The sequence below is a fragment of the Oncorhynchus nerka genome, linkage group LG14 (genome assembly GCF_034236695.1).
Source record: "Oncorhynchus nerka isolate Pitt River linkage group LG14, Oner_Uvic_2.0, whole genome shotgun sequence".
In the NCBI taxonomy this organism is placed as follows: Eukaryota; Metazoa; Chordata; class Actinopteri; order Salmoniformes; family Salmonidae; genus Oncorhynchus; species Oncorhynchus nerka.
In genome coordinates, this window is record NC_088409.1 from 51,572,825 (window position 1) to 51,594,111 (window position 21,287).

At 41.0% G+C, this 21,287-nt stretch overlaps 1 protein-coding gene across 4 annotated transcripts; it reads right to left on the minus strand.

Moving 5' to 3' along the window:
• Positions 1-213: 213 nt before the first annotated feature.
• On the minus strand, positions 214-19,512 carry LOC115141425 (vascular endothelial growth factor A-A-like). 4 transcript variants are annotated; one of them, XM_029680263.2, is made up of 7 exons: positions 18,813-19,512; positions 17,486-17,528; positions 12,624-12,820; positions 11,951-12,027; positions 11,439-11,471; positions 4,699-4,830; positions 214-1,855 (listed from the first exon to the last, which is right to left on the minus strand). In XM_029680263.2, the coding sequence occupies exons 1-7, from the start codon at positions 18,879-18,881 to the stop codon at positions 1,834-1,836; spliced, it is 573 nt and encodes a 190-aa protein (XP_029536123.1). In that variant the 5' UTR covers positions 18,882-19,512; the 3' UTR covers positions 214-1,833. The 4 variants fall into 4 exon arrangements, 3 of the variants coding, with proteins under 3 accessions (XP_029536123.1, XP_029536124.1, XP_064856226.1); XR_003865364.2 differs by lacking the exon at positions 214-1,855 and adding an exon at positions 6,092-6,356 and having other exon boundaries at positions 4,741-4,830; XM_029680264.2 differs by lacking the exon at positions 4,699-4,830.
• Between the last annotated feature and the right edge of the window lie 1,775 nt (positions 19,513-21,287).

The following is a 21,287-nucleotide window of genomic DNA, read 5'->3' on the forward strand; positions in this document are numbered from 1 at the left end:
ACTTTATGTTGGTGTTTCCTTTATTTCGTCAGATACCTGTATGTTGCGTTGCATGTATTTTAATGTAGTCTTGTACTCGTATGATGCCTTATCAATTGGCTTAGGAAGGATTAATAAAGTAGGATTGTGTTGTATTGTTACTTGATCAAATTATTTTTAGATTCATCAAAATGTCAGAGGTAATTTCAAAACAGTTGAAGATAGGCTTCCAAAGAGATCTGCATTTTCTGTTTAATAAAAAACAATATATTTTCTAAATAAATATAGTTAATAGTTACACTAAAAACAAAAAATTATGTTACTATTGTAAAATGGATAATTTTACAGCACCAATAAATATATTAATGTGAAAATATACTAAAAATGTGTCTGTACATGATACAACAAACAAAAAAGTATTTCTGACACTGAAATACAAATAGAATGTTTCTTTTTTTCACAAAAGGGTAAAAGAGCATCATCTCCTTCTACTGCTCCTGGTTCCCCACTATGCCAAGTCCTGTTCTGGCTAAACTGGGCTGGCCAGAGTCTCAGTCTCTCACTGTGGAGTTTGCCCAAGATGACCAAGGTCAGTGAGACGCCCTCAGTCCTCCTCATGACGTGTCTTCGGGCACTCAAGTACAAAAACACATGTCCCGACTCGGGCTTAAAACTGCAACGTTGGCTGTGCGTCTTTTTACAAACATGTTTGTGGCGGGGTTCGTTTGTAACAAAATCAAGACACATGCTCCCAGCCCCTCTAGCCCAACAAAACATAGAATATCTCATTTTCAGGAATGTTGAAGTTTTATCTTTCTGTTATTTTTTTCCTTCTTTAAAAAAAAATAAGAAATACGTCTACAGTTTTCAATGGCCAAACAGATTGGTGATAACATTGCCAAGTGAAGAAGTAAAATCAATATCAACCATAACACTGTATATAAATATATAAATTAAATGCACAGAATACTGAAAATATTCTAGCATTATAAATTAGATGTAGTGTACTAGACAAAGGGATATTAGGTAAGTATATACAGATCGTTATTTTTTCTATAATGGACTATTCTTTAATGTGTGTGTGCAATTATATCTTTGGAAAACAAATGAAGACATTAAACAAAGCAAATAGAGATCATTGATTTTGACAGTGGTGAGTTAAATGCCACTGTTCCTTGGCGGAAGATGGAATCAAGTTCAGTATTCTCTCGTCTCCATATATACCTACATTTAATATCCCTTTAGAAGTATTCTCACACCGAGTCCTATCTGGTGTTAGTCGTTACAGTGGTGACAAAAACTTCACCCCGTAGAGGAAGTAGTTCTGCTTTCTGACAGTTCTCTAGACCTTCAGAGGTCCGAGGAGAAACATGTTCCCGTTGCACCTCTCAGTGAAGTTATGGTCACAATTTCGCTTAATTTTTATATAGATATATTTAAGATACTCATATCCACAGCAGACCAAGATCCAGTGAAGTGTTAAATAAAATAAAATGTATTCTGACAAACTCTTAGTCCTATCCACGTTCAGGCCCAAACACCCTGGCAACTAAACATTTGTCCAATTCACACGCCAGACAGTGGCGCATTCGTTCACTTTATAATGTTTCATTTTTCATAGCAGCAATACACATCGTCATTGTCCTTTTAGAATATATATTTATATATATATATCTTAGAAATATACAACAGCATGTTGTTATCTCAGTCTCTCTCCATCGTTCTCGATTGCTCGTTCTTTCTTGCGTTGTAATTTTCTGTCCATCCAGGGAATGCGTCCTCAGGTTTCAAAGTGCTGTGCCAAGAAAATATTCCTTCATTTCATTGTCCCACTCTCCCTCTCCTCATCTCATCTCATCTCCTTGGTTTGTCACATCTGTGGATGACAAGACATGACAGACAGTAGGTTAAAAGATGGGCAACAAATCCTCCTCCCAGCAGGGGTGTAGCCTTGAGCAAATCACATCACTGCAAATGTGGAAAACTCCTGCAGCCCCTCCCTCTTCCTCCCCTGACCCATGACCAATTGGAATCATGTCGCTGGTCACCCCACTCATGTGTGGCTCTCTAAATCCAGCACACTGTGTGGGGGGCCCCTAAGGTTCAAAGGTCAGGATGTATATAGTAGTGTCAAGGGAGGTCATCAACACAGGGCCTTGTGGGAGTTTCCCCGGAAGCAGTCAGATCTCCATTGGACCACTGACTGAATACAGACGTTATTTGCAACCAATGGAGATGAAGTTTTATTCCCCGATTAGTAATTGCGTTTAGGGCTTCGCCTCGTAGGATTTATGAGTAGGACCATTAGAAACGAGCAGCATGGACACCAGCTCTACATTCACTCAATTAAGAGCCTGTTCGTTCACAGTTACAAACCAAGGGAAACACTTTCCCTTTGAGTGTTAGTGTCATGCATGAGTTAGTTCTGTCTTGAGTCCTGTACTGTGCTGACTTATAAACATGTCTGTCCAATTTGTGTGATCAAGACTGGTCGAAGTTAAAAACAACAATGGATGCTAAAATTCCCCTCCTACGCAGGTGGTTATATATATATATATCCATGTAGTGATGGGAAAACGATAAGGAGACTATGTTGGGAGATGATAAGTAGGATGGTAAGTGTGGGTCAGAATAAATGGGCATTACTACAGACTGACCCAATATAGTGCGGACTGTCTCACACACATAAAACCCAACCCCCTACACACATCTTGCTTGGTGCTAGAATTTAGTATATACAGTGGGGCAAAAAAGTATTTAGTCAGCCACCAATTGTGCAAGTTCTCCCACTTAAAAAGATGAGAGAGGCCTGTAATTTTCATCATAGGTACACTTCAACTATGACAGACAAAATTAGAAAAAAAATCCAGAAAATCACATTGTAGGATTTTTAATGAATTGATTTGCAAATTATGGTGGAAAATAAGTATTTGGTCACCTACAAACAAGCAAGATTTCTGGCTCTCACAGACCTGTAACTTCTTCTTTAAGAGGCTCCTCTGTCCTCCACTCGTTACCTGTTTTAATGGCACCTGTTTGAACTTGTTATCAGTATAAAAGACACCTGTCCACAACCTCAAACAGTCACACTCCAAACTCCACTATGGCCAAGACCAAAGAGCTGTCAAAGGACACCAGAATCAAAATTGTAGACCTGCACCAGGCTGGGAAGACCGAATCTGCAATAGGTAAGCAGCTTGGTTTGAAGAAATCAACTGTGGGAGCAATTATTAGGAAATGGAAGACATACAAGACCACTGATAATCTCCCTCGATCTGGGGCTCCATGCAAGATCTCACCCCGTGGGGTCAAAATGATCACAAGAACGGTGAGCAAAAATCCCAGAACCACACGGGGGGACCTAGTGAATGACCTGCAGAGAGCCTACCATCAGTAACACACTACGCCGCCAGGGACTCAAATCCTGCAGTGCCAGACGTGTCCCCCTGCTTAAGCCAGTACATGTCCAGGCCCATCTGAAGTTTGCTAGAGAGCATTTGGATGATCCAGAAGAAGATTGGGAGAATGTCATATGGTCAGATGAAACCAAAATATAACTTTTTGGTAAAAACTCAACTCGTCGTGTTTGGAGGACAAAGAATGCTGAGTTGCATCCAAAGAACACCATACCTACTGTGAAGCATGGGGGTGGAAACATCATGCTTTGGGGCTGTTTTTCTGCAAAGGGACCAGGACGACTGATCCGTGTAAAGGAAAGAATGAATGGGGCCATGTATTGTGAGATTTTGAGTGAAAACCTCCTTCCATCAGTAAGAGCATTGAAGATGAAACGTGGCTGGGTCTTTCAGCATGACAATGATCCCAAACACACCACCACAACGAAGGAGTGGCTTCGTAAGAAGCATTTCAAGGTCCTGGAGTGGCCTAGCCAGTCTCCAGATCTCAACCCCATAGAAAATCTTTGGAGGAAGTTGAAAGTCTGTGTTTCCCAGCAACAGCCCCAAAACATCACTGCTCTAGAGGAGATCTGCATGGAGGAATGGGCTAAAATACCAGCAACAGTGTGTGAAAACCTTGTCAAACGTTTTCCAAACAAAGGGTATATAACAAAGTATTGAGATAAACTTTTGTTGTTGACCAGATACTTATTTTCCACCATAATTTGCAAATAAATCCATTAAAAATCCTACAATGTGATTTTCTGAATTTTTTTCGCATTTTGTCTGTCATAGTTGAAGTGTACCTATGATGAAAATTACAGGCCTCATCTTTTTAAGTGGGAGAACATGCGCAATTGGTGGCTGACTAAATACTTTTTTGCCCCACTGTATAATATAGATACTGCATTAATATAAAGGGAATCTAAAGCGAGAAATGGGCTGTTTTTTGTGTATTGTCTAGTTTAAGTATCTACCATGCAAAGGGAATACACTATACTAGCTAGCTATAATATACTACCTTCATAGAACACACAATAATAGAGTCACAGTTCTAACATCACGGATGATGTTAAGAAGAGTATCAGAATATTACGCACGACAACAAACAATATAAACACACTTACAAGCAAACATAGTCCCACACAATTCTCTATACAAACAAAAACATATTCTATAAGCAAGTGAGAAGCATGCATTTCTCAGCAGGAGAAGAAAATCAAGCAAATGACAGAAGTGCAAACAGGTGGATGGATGTAGATGTGGGTGAATGGAGTATAGATCAAGTCACGTTGTTTATCATAATGTTTTGTAAACAAACCTGCAAGTTCTTTCGTTTAACTCAAGTTGTCTTGACTTGCAGTCTAATTGTGTGAATTTGCAGGAACATTTACAGGTGAGAGGGTCCTGCACAAACAAGCGCTTTCTTCTCTCTGAGCAAGGCTCACAGTGGCTGCAAGGGAAGCAAAAAGGGAGAGAGAGAGAGAGAGGTCTAAGCTATAGAGCGTATCCAGCTACAGAGCCCCCGCCCCAACACACCAACATTGGACGAACATTTGAGCAACATTAGCTCAATACTTCTGCAGCCGCTGGGTGGTGTGAAGGTTGTTTGAGGTTGTGGAGCATTGTGATCGGGTTAGAAAGAGAGCACATGTAAAGACTTTTCTACACACGTGCCTCATCATGCTTGCATACACTCACACACTCTTTCATTCATCCTCTCTAATGGCATGACAAGCACATGTGTGAGTGGGTATATGAAAAGCAACATTGAATGAGAACATTTGCACTTAGACTCCCATGATCATGTAGACACACACACACATACACACTAACAACCACACACACAGACACACAAAACAGGTGCATGTGATAAGGTAAAGGCCACAGCAGAAACAAAGAACACATAGCATTTGCTTCCCGATCCATCCAATGACATGCTCACAAGGGAGCAGCCATCTTTAAAAACCATCCCTCCCTAAATCTGCATATATTTCCCACTACAATTACCCTACAGACATGCTCACGTGATTGCCACAAATTAATGGGATGTTAGGATGACATTAGAATGATGGCTTGGCTGAGTAAGCACAGGCTCAAGCACAATGTAAGGATTATAAAATACAGATCAAAGACAATCTAATCGTATTATTTTCACTAGCCTAGTTTAAAGTCAAAGTAGATGCCATCGCTGGTGCTTAAAGATGCAGTATCTTTTATGGAGTTGAACATGTGAGACAAAACAATGACAGAGACAGGGGAGTGCTGTGATGCACCAGACGAGATGAAGCTACGCTTTGTTACAGACAACTCAGTTGGCAGTATTTCTACTAGCTCTGTGAGGTCAGATCACGTCTGCGTCACGTTGAAGACCTTCCCGTCTAAAAGCATGAACAAAGCAGCCCTTTTCGGGGTTACCACTCAAGGTGACAATAACTCTTATCAAACATAAACTGAGCCAAGCCTGTCTGTACTTAAAGTAACCAAACCAATTGGCACTATTGTGGTAGAAATTTAAGACAATAGTGTTGGTTCCACCTATCCACCTATCTGCTAAAACAAAAGGCAACAGAGAAACAGAGAACAAACTCCTAGCAGCATGTAGCCTCAACATGGCATCGACCCTGCTGCCATGGATTAGTGAGGGGGTGGTAGACAGCCATGCTTCATACAGACATCATCATTACCTGACAGTTCTCACTCACGTTACTCACATTACTGCCCTCGCCACGGACTTAAGTGGTGCATACGCCAGACAAAAAAAAGGTTTCTTTAAAAAAATGGAGCCTCCTCATGCCAAACAAAAAGAGGTTTGCATTTTACAAGATACAAACAAGTTCCTCCAAAATCAAGCCAACCGTCAAGAGAGACATAGTGCCCATGTGCAGACACGCCACAGAAGAGGCGCTGGCATAGGCCTCAGACCTCATCGTGCCAGTGTCTCTCTCTTTCTTTCTCTTTCTCTTTTGGTCATTGCCCCTAGAAAATAGAGAACAGGGCAAAAGAGAAAAGACACCTAAGTGGAGGCAGGGACAATCGTACAGAGTTCAATCAATAGAGGTTAGGCCAAAGAGGAGACAATCAATCAAGTCGGGCATCTCCCTTCTAATCTAGTCTCCTCATTAGCAGTGGGGTCGATGTCTGTTTGAACGTGTGTGTGTGTGTGTCTCTCAATGTAAATGCGTGTGTCAATGTAAATACATCCACTGTTGCCTTTGTAAATCAGTCTATGCATATCGAGAGTTCTATTTTCGTCTGGCATTAAGGTAGTACTACTGTGAAATGCGCAATTTTGTCATGTAAAAACTAGAGCACTTGCATTTTCCGGCCCTAACGCCAGGTTCGGTAATTTACCCGTTTCATATCAGCACGCTTGCGCTCAGATGGGAGGATTTTTTGGGGGGCGTGTCCTTAAAAACATGATCCAAAGTGCTCATTTCAGGCAGTGCTGATAGGAATATTTAAGACCAACCAAAAGCTGGTTTTAGCGGTAACGCAGTTGGTTATGGCATGAATGTTGACAGAGGAAACTCAGCCTACACATTGACCGTTTTCTGTTTCATATGTTCAAAACCCAAGGCCTCCCTTAAGCGTACCATAACGAAGGCTGGTTCAATAGCGATGAGTTTCTTTTTATCCTGCCGATTTTATGATATCACTACATTTTACAATTATTTATTGTTGTTTTAAAAAAAACAGATTGCTTGTTTTTCTTTTAATGTTATTACAACCAATCTTATTAGAATGATTCACCTTCGTTTTATTTGTATTTTCTTTTTAAATTTGATTATAACTATTCGTTCTCTTTGTAGGTCAAATCAATAATTAATTTAATATTGCTTATTGACAATGTTTGGCATGTCCGTGCTCAGCTATAATGCAATTTACAGTAGGCCTAGCCCCTAAATGTGAACACTATTAAGCCATAGCCACTTAGAACAATGTGGACTGCAAATGGGTAAAAGTTAACATATTTAGCAAAGATAGGTCTTCATTTTGTTATTTAAGCCACTTAACCTATAGGGCTACCGCCTGCTCTTATATTTACCATTCCGTTAGGTTTGTTAAAATAGAGCCCCAAGTATGTGTCTAGAGCAGTGGTACCCAAACTTTTTATAGTCCCGTACCCTTTCAAACATTCTACCTCCAGCTGCGTACCCCCTCTAGCACCCGGGTCAGTACACTCTCAAATGTTGTTTTTTGTCATCATTGTAAGCCTGCCACACACACGCTATACGATACATTTATTAAATATAAGAATGAGTGTGAGCTGTCGTCACAACCCGGCTCGTGGGAAGTGACAAAGAGCTCTTATAAGATTAGGGCACAAATAATAATATAATATTAATCAATAATTTTGCTCTTTATTTAACCATCTTACATATAAAACCTTAATTGTTCATAGAAAATTGTGAAAAAATCACCACAGGTTAATGAGAAGGGTGTGCTTGAAAGGATGCACATAACTCTGCAATGTTGGGTTGTATTGGAGAGAGTCTCAGTATTAAATCATTTTCCACACACAGTCTGTGTCTGTATTTAGTTTCCATGCTAGAGAGGGCTGAGAATCCACTCTCACATAGGTACGTGGTTGCAAAGGGCATCAGTGTCTTAACAGTGTGATTTTCCAAAGGCAGGATACTCTGAGTGTAGCCCAATCCAGAAATCTGGCAGTTGCTTCTGATTAAATTCAATATTCACATAACTACTTGTTGCAATTTCGATGAGGCTCTCTTGTTCAGATATCGGTAAGTGGACTGGATGCAGGGCATGAAAGGGATAACGAATCCAATTGTTTGTGTCATCCGTTTCGGGAAAGTACCTGCGTAATTGCGCACCCAACTCACTCATCTGCTTCGCTATATCATATTTGACATTGTCTGCAAACTTGAGTTAATTTGCACACAAAAAAAATCATACAATGATGGAAAGACTTGTGTGTGGTCCTTGTTAATATAGACAGAGAAGAGCTCCAACTTCTTAATCATAGCATCAATTTTGTCCTGCACATTGAATATAGTTGTGGAGAGTCCCTGTAATCCTAGATTCAGAACATTCAGGCGAGAAAAAACATCACCCAGATAGGCCAGTCGTGTGAGAAACTCGTCATCATGCAAGCGGTCAAACAAGTAAAAAATGATGGTCACTAAAGAAAACTTTAAGCTCGTCTCTCAATTTAAAAAACGTGTCAATATTTTGCCCATCGATAACCAGCACACTTCTGTATATTGTAAAAGCATTACATGCTCGCTGCCCATTTCATTGGATAATGCAGAAAATACACGAGAGTTCAGGGGCCTTGCTTTAACAAAGTTAACCATTTTCACTGTGTCCAAAACGTCTTTGAAGCTGTCAGGAATTCCCTTGGCAGCAAGAGCCTCTAGGTGGATGCTGCAGTGTACCCAAATGACGTCGGGAGGAACTGCTTGCACGGGCGTTACCACTCAACTATGTCTCCCTGTCATGGTTTTTGCGCCATCAGTACAGATACCAACACATCTTGACCACCAAAGTCCATTTGATGCCACAAAGCTGTCCAGTACTTTAAAAACATCCTCCCCTGTTGTCCTGGTTTCCAGTGGTTTGCAGAAGAGGATGTTTTCCTTAATTGACCCCCATAAACATAACGAACATATACCAGGAGCTGTGCCAGGCCCGCCATGTCTGTTGACTCATCCAGCTGTAACGCATAGAATTCACTGGCTTGTATGTGAAGCAGTAATTGTTTCAAAACATCTACTGCCATGTCACTGATGCGTCGTGAAACAGTGTTGTTTGATGAAGACATTGTCTGTATAGTTTTTTTTTGTTGCCTTTTCCCCCAGCATTGTCCCAGCCATAGGAAGAATTAAGTCCTCCACAATAGTATGGGACTTGCCTGTCCTAGCCACTCGGTAGCTCACCATATAAGACACTTCTATTCCCTTCTTATTAATGGTATCTGTTGCTTTTATACATGTCTTACTACTTGAAAGTCATCTAGATTCTCGCAAAAAGATTGGCATATTTTGCTTCTAAATGTTTCATTGAGTTGTGAGATAGTACTTTTGCACATATAACACACTGTGGCTGAGGAAAGGCACTACTCCCAATATAAGTGAACCCCAAATCAATGTAGTTCTCATCATATTTGCACCTCTTCGATGGTCCAACGTCCCTGTCTGTTGTTCAGTGCTTTGCCGGGTAAAACTGTCAGTGTCCATGCTAGCTGGGCTAACAATAAATGTAGAATTACTGATGCTAGCATTGGATGTGCTCGTGGAAGCAGAACAACTTGTGTCGTCGACAGGTGTAGTACTGCTGGTTGTAGCAGTACTACCAGTAGAGCTGGTATGTGTCTCTATGGACGAGGGCCATACCTTTTTTTAACCATTTATCAATTTTCGAGCAAAAAGAATGAGCAGCAGCTACGTTTGGCTACATACGGACCGTTAGTGGAATTCCCATGAGAGAGTAACGGTTAATGTGATTAGATGTTCATTATTTGACTAGGCTACATATATTTGACATTGTGTTGTTATTTCGCTGACCACTAGATGGTTTCATTTTATTTTTGACAGTGAAACGAGGCTACTCAGGCGAGAAAAAAAAACTTGTCCAAATGTAATAGCCCCGTTGGAAAATATAAATGGACTGTTTGAAAATGTGAAGAATAAAACAAATAAAATAATAATCATTATATTATGTACAGTATGCATTTGAGTGAATGACTGAGGGTGTGTCTGAGCTCATGAATGGCCTGTCTTTCCCCTGCACTCCACCCTGGCCTGGCTGGGGTGAGCTGTCTGCCTACGTGCTGGGTGGCAGGCAGAGGTGTGTGTGTGGCACAACGCGAGGACAAGGCTCAGCTCAGCCTCATGACAAATGGATTTGATTTAGCCCTCTCAGGTAGCTAACATGATCCCATCTCTCCTCCACTGATCCATGGGGCTTTAACCCTGCGTGGTTCTTATCCAATTAAAACAAGGGAGGTCCTCTGACGTGCCAGCTGCAGCTGAGGTGGCAAAAGACATGTACACACACACACGTCTCACACACACACCCCTGCATCAACACTGACCGTCAGTCTGTTTCCCTCCCTCCACACTGCCTGTAACTAACCACGTCCACTGCGTCTCTGTCTCCAGGCTCATCCACTATTTAGAACTTTAAAAATAAAAATGGGTTAACTGAATGACACCTGTTGCAATGATTACAGTGTGGAAGTAGCCACTAGGGCTGAGGGTCAGGCATGAACAACTGGAGCTAAGAAGAAGGTTGCTGGACAGCCCGGTCAGTGACGGGTGGTCTGGCGCTAGCTAACTATCTCAACCCAACTCTTACAGCCACATAGTATAGCACTAAACCAACCGCCATAAAACAAACAGACCCTGGGAGGAAGATGAACTGAAACAAACCCCGTACATAAAAAAAAAGATCTTATCAGCACCAGTAAAGATAGAGAAGAGGCTGTTTTTTCCCCATAAGGTGTGCTGCTAGTCCTCTAACTCCCACAAGGTGTGAAGGGAACATGGAGAACTAGGCATCCCCTCCCTCGCTATGTTAAAAAGAGAGAGACAGGGCTATGTGGTGTGGTGTAGGAGCCTATGAGGTGCTGATAATCCCAATCACTAGTAGAAGGCAACCTAACACTTCCTCTCACCACCCTTTAAAATGATCGACTCAATCCTTTCAGCAGGAGCATGGCAGCTGTGCAGCAGGGGTAAAAGATACTGTAGCTTCACCATTACTATTAGCATTAGCATTAGCGCTACCCCACATTGTTGCTGGTATAACAGTGTCCAGCTGGCTTCTTCTCATCTGCATGTTGCCAATCAACATGAGGAATACTGAATACATGAATACTTATTGGTTCGGGAGGATTAGGTCCTAGCCCTCTGTATTAAGTTAAAGCATCTGTGGGAACGGGATGATGATTGGTTGGGAAACTGGTCAATCAAAATATTCAGAGTTGTTTTGACAGTTTGAATATCAGAGTGGAAGCCAAATTGAACACAGACAGCTCCCTCCCCTCATCCCACAAATAACTCATAACAATAACAACGCAAAACATGTACTTACTTTTCTTTCTTTGCCTTAACTTCTGGCTTTGGTCTGAAATTAAGAGGAAAATAGAGAACAAAACCTTTAGCTTTATATTTAGCTTTTTATTAAAGGCCTAGTGCAGTCAAAAACATGATTTCCTACGTTTTATATATATTTCCACACTATGAGGTTGGAATAATACTGTAAAAATGATGATTAATGCCCTTTTAGTGTTTAGCCTGTTTTGGTGGGATGGAGTTTTGGCCTAAATAATTAGTTAATAGACCAATAAGAAAGAGATTTCCAAATCTCTCTGCCAATAATAGCTCGTTTTCAGTTTCCCCCTCCCTACTCAGAGAGTAATAACAAAATAATAAGCTATTTTTGTTTCTTTTTGAACATTTAAATTGAAAACAATCCCAGTAGGGTACTTAATTATTACCCAGAAATGATTTGATATAGAGATAAAAACAGCTGCATTGGACCTTTAACCAGTAAGCAAAACAGTGAAGCCTGAAATCATTATAGACCTGAGAAAAGATTCTTACCTGCATTCACACTTTCGATGTTCTGTGAAACTTAACTGAAAATTATGCTGCGATACTCTCTGTTTCACTTGTATTACCTGTAGAGAAACATAAGATATGAAACATTACAATTCACATTGAAAAAGGGTCAATCCCCCCCAAAACAAATTCCTCTGCCGAAACATTACTACCTCAGAGATTCTTAGTGAGTGATTGCTCTGACCATTGACATAGTGGCCACAGTCTGACTACTAGTTGACCACAAGCTAACCAGTCGGTGAAGATAGGCCGGAACCATAGCCAGGCAGGTGCTGTATCACATTCCTATATCTTATTCCTTTCCACCCTAGGCTCATGCCAACAGTAAGTCCTGACACCTGACCGTGGCCAAGAGAGACTTCAACCACATAAACAGGGGCGTAAACAGGGTGTGCAAGGGTAAACAAAATAGCTGACATGCTAGGCCCCTGCTGCTTCACTTTTTCCATGGGACAGAGAGAAAAGCAAAGCAAGAGAGAGAGAGAGAGAGAGAGACCTAGATAACCAGTGAGAAGAGGAATGGAAGATAGAAAGGACACCGAGAGATACGGAAGAGAGAGGGGGTTGTAAGTGATAGGAGAGATGGAATGAGAGAGAGAGTGTTGAACAAGTCCCCTGTTCACCGGTCCCGGCGAGAATTGGAGTTAGCGCTTACCTCCATGGTAACATTTTTTGTTTCCGTGGGGACACACTCGAGCGCCTCGTCGTTGCAGCATCCGGCGCAGCGCATGAGCACCACGCACGAGGGGATGTAGGTGTGCTCAATCTCATCTGGATACTCCTGGAAGATGTCCACCAGCATCTCCCGTGTCCGACACATGCTCTTGTTATACACGTCCATGAACGGGACCACTGCAGGAGGAAAGAGCAGAGGGAGAACATCAGTACTGCTTCCTTCTCATCCTCACTGTGCCATAGAGAACTGTCAGTAACAGTGAGATTCCTTGAGGAGAAGACAGCAACATCAGTGGCAACCCTACCACAAAACTGCTATACTGTAGAGTACAGCACATCCAACCTCTCCACATTGTAAAACTCTCCAATGCATTCTCTTTCATCCTTCTTTCCTCCATCATTCCCCAGTTGTGTGCCTTTTTCTCCTTTATCCCAACTCTCCATGCCTCCTCTATTTCCTAGAATGCCCCTGTCATCCCCCCATCTGCTCTGGTTCCGCTTGGCAGTGGAAGAGAGTACTTGTGTTGCCTTTGTGGTCGTCAAAAGGTACAGGAATTTGTTTCCTGAGTGGTTCCCATTACTAAAGCCAGCTAAGCAGATAAACAAAGCCACATATATGTGGCTTCAGATGCAACAAAGCAGACTATTGTGCTGACAAGGATCTTAATGTCCCCCAGCAAAACAAAACAAAATAGTGTCAAACCTGTGCATGTGCTCACAGCTGTCTAAAGCCACCTAGGGCTGGGCGATATGGCCAAAATATTATATCACGGTAATTTAAAAAAGAAATGGACGGTATGACGGCATTTTTTTGTTTTTGAATAATAAAAGTTCAACATTTGCTTTATGAGTAGTGAGTGATTCTAGGGTGGCAACACATACATTCTAAGTGATTTCAATGAGTCTTTCTCCTTTGTTATTGGTTTATACTGTTCAATTCAACTTCAACCAAAACAAATTTCTGCACTTTTAACATTTCTGCATTTCCTGCACTCAGTTGCAGTGGTGGAAAAAGTACCCAATTGTCATACTTGAGTAAAAGTAAAGATACCTTAATAGAAAATGACTCAAGTAAAAGTGAAAGTCACCCAGTAAAATACTACTTGAGTAAATGTCTAAAAGTATTTGGTTTTAAAAATACCTGAGTATCAAAAGTAAATGTAATTGATAAAATGTACTTAAGTATCAAAAGTAAGAGTATAAATAATTTCAAACTCCTTATATTAAGCAAAACAGATGGCACCATGTTCTTGTTTTTTATTTATTTACAGATAGCCAGGGGCACTCAAACTGTTGGACTCATGGAAATAGAATGACTATTCTAATTCTATAGTTAGAATATAAGTGGGCACTTTGAATAGTGTTGTTTGAGATATTGAGGAGGAGTTATTGTGACAGGGTACGAACTAAAGTGTTGATAAGTATTTCCTAGGGGACCCTATAAGCTTTGGCTACTTCATGTAGCTAATATATTCTTGCTTTGTATATTCCTCTTTGATTTAGAAGATACTGTTGCACAAACAACATGCTGATTTAGGTCTACACCATCACTGGTATTATCAGGCTGGATTAGCTAGCTACGTTTGCTCTTACTCTACATTTATTAGCATTAGCGGCTAGCAATTAGCATCTCACAAGATTTAGGGCAACTTGTGAAGAAAAGATAAACTAGCTGTTTGCTGATGTAAGAAACACAAACTAATAGTATCATTATAGAACGCTAGTGGATTTATAATAAGACGCAAAGTGAAAAAAGCATTGTTGTCATTAACGTTGTTGCATGTGCTGCATCGACCATGCAGACTGAACTCAAGTGTCTCGTGGTTGATTAACCTCAAATGCGCTCCTTGAGTGACAGGGGGCGTGGCTAGGTCTGTGTGGAAAGTGGCGCAGAGAGAGATGACTCAAGTAGCAAGTAAACTATAAAAATTGACATGACACATAGCATATCACATTTAACAAACCAAACATTCTAATATCGGTATAGAAGGTAAAGTAAAAACCCAAACCGGTTCCTGCCCTAAAGCACCACACATTCAAACCCACACACAGGGACAATTACAACACATCCACACGTTTAAGCTACATGATCTGAACTCACTCACACGCCATATACATATAACCCACAAATCCTCAGATGCTGACTAAACCTACCTGTCTCCATCCGAGAATAATCCCCCACCCTCCATCCTATGGACTGGTTTCCCAGCGACCCCGTCCCCCTCCTGACCCCCAGGTAATCCGAGGAGCCCATGACCTCAGGCTGTGCGGTGCCAGCGTTCACCTTTGACATGTGACCCCCGACAGCCCACCCCTTAACCAGTCGGCCTGGTCAGTTCCGGCCTAATGCTGCAACAACATCCTGACACACCACTGCCTGCCGTAGCTGGCTCTGTTACTCCTTCTCAAACCATGCACCGCTGCTGCTAGCCCCTGGATGACCTGCCTGGTCAGCAGATGCGGTGTCTACTACCTCCCCTTATCCCTCCCAGCACCTGCTCTCAGAGGAGAAGCCCAGGCCAGCCTGTAGGCCTGTGGGGAGAGAAAGGCTGTCTGTCTGTCTCACTGCCATAGTCTACAGCCCAAGGTCACCAGCCCAACACGTCTCCCTGTGCTGCTCTGGCTCTGCGGAGCCCCACAGTCTCCCTCTGCACAGCTGCTGCTTCACACTCTATCTAGCAGCGTTCTAGTACCCAGGCAACATTTGTTTTAATGTGATTGTGTGAGTATGTGTGTCTGTAAGCCCATTAGAGCAAGCTTGACGTCTTAGCCTACCTATGTCATGCACATTTTTTCTATGGCAGGCTATGCATCACGTTTTGAAAAGGCAATGCGTTTTTGCCTCCCTGAATTATGTATATATAATTTCCATAATGTAATTGCATGCACAATCATTTTTGGTATGTCATTAAGCCATGCATCAATGTATGGAATTAGCTTATTATACAGCAAGACTCCAATACATTATATTTAGGTGACAAGCAATATTAACTCTTCTGACCAAATTCACAAGCAACCACCACAGACACAAGCACATATATATAATGACAACTCCCCTTCACAGGAAATATTGAGGAAAATCTGAGGGAAAGCAGACATGTCAAGAATATGTATATTAGAATGAATGCAATATGCTGTGGTGCCAGATACATTCTTGTTATATCGATTACATATCCTATAGGATATATCTAAACCCATGCGTAAATCTGTGTGTGAGTGTTTTGAAATGGTATGTGGAGTATTTCCATTCACCTCAAACTTTGCTCATTAAACATTAGTCACAAAACCTTTCTATGCTCTACAATAGTCATTTGAATGCCAGTCATACTTTGAATAACTGTACCTTTCCATAGTTGGAAATATACTCTTAAGTCTATTTGTTCTGTCTCCACAAATCTAAATATTATATTTTGTATTTACAAATTCTAATTCTGTGTTTGACTATTCTCTAAAAAGTTACTTTTAAAACATTAATAACTTATCCATGTAGGGGAAATAAACCGTGTCGTTTTACTCAACACCTTGCTTTGTGTATGAGTATGTGAATCATAGATGGGGAGTGCTGGGCTGGACAGAGTTTGCTATACTCTCATTAAACTGATATTGAAACTCCTTTAGAAGCCTCAGGAAGCTAATCAACACAACAAGGTCCTCAGCCCTGGGGCTGTCCTCGCTATGGATCCCGTCTCATGTGTGAAAGAAAGAAGAAAAGACAACAACGAACAAGGTGAGGGAAGTTGGAGACGCCATAAACCCTGGAAACTATGTGGAGTGCCTCCACTAAAGCAGTGTTTGAGACAGAGAGCAGTGACCCATCGCTGTGATGGCGGAATACTGGTACAATGTTATAGTGAATGGGGAACATGCATGCTTCTACTGGGGCAAAAAAGGATTAGCTGGTGCAGGGGAGATGAGATATAGAGGATATGGTTATTCTGTCTCTGCGTATTTTGGGATTGAGTGTGTCTTAGTGAGAGTATGTTTTGAGGGGAAGTATTGTTGACATGCGGGACTGTGTGTGTGAGAACTGAAGCGAGAGAGGGTGGAGGTTCTCTGCATCTCGCACTCTCTCTGTGTGTGTGCGTGCGTGTGAAATGAAGGTCAAAAGCCGCTCACAGGTGTCAGAGAAGAGGAATGGAGTCGATGCCCTTGTGCTGCGAATAACAAACAACCACAATTCAATTCCTGTGTTTTCTCTGCTGAGGACGAGTCCCTGACGTATCACAGTGAGTAACCTGTCTGTGTCCACTATTGACTAACATGGCTAGCCTTGAACACAGCTAACAAGTGAAACACACTCTGTCACTGTCAATAAACAAACATAACCATGCATACAGACATGCTTTGTCCAATATAAACGATACAACCTGACCATGTGTTTGCCATGTTCCCAAATCACAAGAGGAGGAAGAAAAAGCCTAAATAAAACATGAATTCATGCAGTGGCCTTGTCTGTTAACATATAGAAGACTATTTGGATCAGACACACGTTTATGGTAATTCCAAAGTCCCAAGTAAAGCCTTTCACTCAGGGACTCACCACTAAGACTTCAATATAGTACCATGGGGTCCTATATGATACTCATATTCTCTCACTGATAGAGAGGGAGCATTGACACAATGTAAAGATTTTGTTATGACTATAGCCATGTGCAACAGCCAATTTGTCAAAAACGAATTTTCATTGAAGGCCTAACTTGAAAGTCTGCTCTGGGAAAATCCAGATTCAGAATATGTCCACTAGGTGGCTATACACACACCAAATAACCCAATAAAGGTAAACAGTGAGAATAAACTTCTACAATATTGCACTTGTAATACATTTGTACATTCGGCACTTACCATCATGTTTACTCTTCTCCCCATTCTTGGGTATGTGAGCTGTCTGTAAAAATGCAAACATGTAAGCCATTAGAGCAAGCTTAACGTTTTATCTTATGTCATGCATATGTTTTCTATGGTAGGCTATGCATCACGTTTTAAAAAGGCAATGCAGTTTTGCCCCCCTGAATTATGTATATGTGATTTCCATAATGTAATTGCATGCACAATCATTAAGCCATGCATCAATGTATGGCATTAGCTTATTATACAGCAAGACTCCAATACATTCCCCTTTATTATGACAGCTAGCCTACTTCATTGAATATTTTCCCGCCTATGGGCAAGTGCAGAGAGAAAATGGCATCACAGCAGCGCTTCAGTCACCTGACGTAGACTGTCGCAACAGCTCTTCAATATTGCGTGAGAAAGAAGCCGATTTAATTTTATAGATGAAAGACAGTGAGGTGGGTTGCCCATTGTTAGCGTTTACTGGTTGTACTGATTATCATAAACATTTGAGCGAATGTTTTAATGAACAAGGCCTACTTTTAATAGAAACGGGCTATTATTAGCCTTGAGTACGGAGTGAAATCCATGTTGACACTTTATACCCTCTGCGACCAACTAGGCTATTCGGTTAGGGGCCAACAGGTTTGCACTATCCTTGCGCTCTCAAGAGACGGGTCGTCTGGACTTTGTTTTTCATTACAGTAGACTAGTCTACAAACTAGAGCAAATACATTGCAAATATTGGAATCTGGACACACACATCAATTCAACCTCTATTCCACGTTGGTTCAATTGAAAGAACGTTGGTCCAACCAGTGTGTGCCCAGTAGGAATAGTGACATTATGTTGTCGTGATTTTATTCAATAGGAATCCAATTGAATTAAATCACGACAACATATTGTCGTGATTTTGGATTATGCTAGTGTAATGATGCAACTAATTTCACGTCACTCAAAATTCCGATTTAGCCTAGCCTACTATTTTGTTGACATTAATGCCAGGTGCATTGTGCATTTTCAAAAGTTAGAATAATTATACAAATAATAGCCTAATAATAATAGAAAATACAGCGTTAATTGGATAGGCCTATGACACTTTTCCCTAAAAAGACCAAAATGTATGTCAAACGGATTAACAATTCAACAGTGACATAAACCTCTTTAGGCCTATGATTCACAGAAAGTGAATACATTATAAGTGACCTACAGACCTAGCAGCAAGTGACGAGATTGAGCGACAAGGGCGATCACCTCATTAATGAAACATGAACAGCATTATATTCTTAATTCATCGGACGCATCTGATCCCCCTCTCCGATTTAAATATAATTCTCACCTTAACTGCATACAAATGAAGCTGAAGAAGCGCTGCAAATAATAATTGTACAAAACTGCCAATGTTCATGATTGTAATTCCGAAGGTGAGTTGGACAGTTGTACTAAAATTTCAGCTGTCGTTTGGATCAAACACAATAATAAAGAAAAAACACAAAAAAAATCAACAATTTCTTGATAATCTTGGTTATAGTAAAAATCTAATCCATCCAAACATGGCAGATGTGCCACCTGAGAGGAATCCTTTTTTATTGTTTTGCATTACAACCGCCTCTAAGGAATCTCAGAGAATAGCCCCAAAAGAAAGGTAACATCCAAAATGCGTCGGTCATCCGGAGACTCTTCCAAGATTTCTATTCTACATCCACATTAGAAACCCCATAATTGACTGAACATCTCCGTCCTATTATCTGCTCACCAGGATGACAACTTTCACCAACTTCTGAATGCAACTTTACGCATTGCCTTCACCGTGTGAAAGCGGCGGTTGAATTATTACAAATTGATCAGAGTAGTGTGAGCGTTTGCCGGTGCAAAGTGATCCGTTAGCATTCCTCCTTGAAACGGTCTCCCTTTCCTTGTCTTGATTTTTAAAATGTATTTTACTATTACTTTGTTTCTCTTCAAGGTTTGGACGTCCAGGCGCAGAATAGGGAGATCTTGTCACACACCTCCGTTTCTGGCTCGTGTAAGCGCGTTTACTGTTCTATGATCTTGAGCTATTGCCTTTAGCAATCGGACGTGTCTACAGTATGATGACGCTTGCGCTCATTGGCTAGATCCCCAATGTGGGCGGTACTGGTTGGCAGGCAAAGGGTGGTGGGCGCGCTCCCATAAAATATTTAACAGTGATGTTCACATTGTGCGATTTGGTGAGTGTTTAAGTCACAACTTTGACGCAAAATATAATACATGACACGTTTAAAAAGGTAAGTATTAAATGTTGTGTTGTTGGTGCCTTTCATGGTCTCTTTTTGCCTTTCTGGCTACAATGAATCATTCAAAAGCTGCAAATAATTGTTTTGTGATAGCCTTTACCATTTTGTGGAAATATTATAATTTACATACTTTTTATTTTGCAACCAAAGGTTTTTGTATGTTCTAAGTATTGGCAAGTGAGACAGTTACCATAAATAATGTGAAAATACCCAATTAGAATCAGGCTAGGCCAGGACTAGTGCAGGAATCGCTTTTGCACCTAAAGTTAACTTCCATCGCTTGAGGTGGTGGTGCACACATATTTTTTGTTCATCAGTTAAACAGAGATTATATCCTATATTGGACATTCGAGATGCCTGGATCTCTAAAAGAATACAGAGTACAGTAGGTGAGAATATTCAGGTATGAAAGAGTGGAGAGGGACTTGTAATGGCCTGGGCTGTATAGTGTTTGCTTTTGTTAAATGACACACATGATGCAGAGTTCAAGAATCATAAAAGGGCTCATTCCATAGCCTCATTATCATAGCACTTTCTAGGTGCTGAAAGTGGCAAGAAATTGTCCTTACTAGAAAGTTAGTCAAACTTTAATAGTGGGACTGCATGAGTCACACACACACACACACACACACACACACAGAGAGAGAGGGATAGATAGAGAACCTCCACCCTCTCTCGCTTCAGTTCACACACATCGTCCCACATCTCACTAATACTGCCCCTCAAAACACACTTTCTCTAGGACACACTCAATCTCAAAATACGCACAGAGACAGAATATCCATATCCTCTAAATCCCATCTCCCCTGCACCAACTACATCCCTTTGTGCCCCAGTAGAAGGATGCATGTTCCCCATTCACTATAACATGGTACCAGAATTCCGCCATCACCGCGATGGGTCACTGCTCTCTCTCTCAAACACTGCTTTAGTGGAGGCACTCCACATAGTTTCCATGGTTTCTGGCATCTCCAACTTCCCTCACCTCATTTGTTGTTATCTTTTCTCCTTTCTTTCTCACATGAGACGGGATCTATAGCGAGGACAGCCCCAGGGCTGAGGACCTTGTTGTGTTGATTAGCTTCCTGAGGCTTCTAAAGGAGTTTCAATATCGATTTAATGAGCGTATAGCAAACTCTGTCCAGTCCAGCACTCCCCATCTATGATTCACATACTCATACACAAAGCAAGGTGTTGATTAAAACAACACAGTTTATTTCCCCTACATGGATAAGTTATTTGTGTTTTAAAAGTAACCTTTTAGAGAATAGTCAAACACAGAATTAGAATTTGTAAATACAAAATATTATATTTAGATTTGTGGAGACAGAACAAATAGACTTAAGAGTATATTTCCAACTATGGAAAGGTACAGTTATTCAAAGTATGACTGGCATTCAAATGACTATTGTAGAGCATAGAAAGGTTTTGTGACTAATGTTTAATGAGCAAAGGGTGAGGCGACTGGAAATACTCCACATGCATACCATTTACAAACACTCACACACAGATTTTCCCATCTAGCATGGGTTTAGATA

What these genes read in the sequence shown, in the direction of transcription:
- LOC115141425 (XM_065000154.1), bottom strand. Translation starts at nt 18,881, where the DNA reads ATGAACATTGGCAGTTTTGTACAATTATTATTTGCAGCGCTTCTTCAG. An exon ending in GGAGAAGAGTAAACATGATG is followed by an intron (nt 12,821 to 17,485) that starts GTAAGTGCCGAA and finishes TTCCTCCTGCAG; the next exon opens with TGGTCCCGTTCATGGACGTG. An exon ending in GTTAAGGCAAAGAAAGAAAA is followed by an intron (nt 6,357 to 11,438) that starts GTAAGTACATGT and finishes TCTATTTTCTAG; the next exon opens with GGGCAATGACCAAAAGAGAA.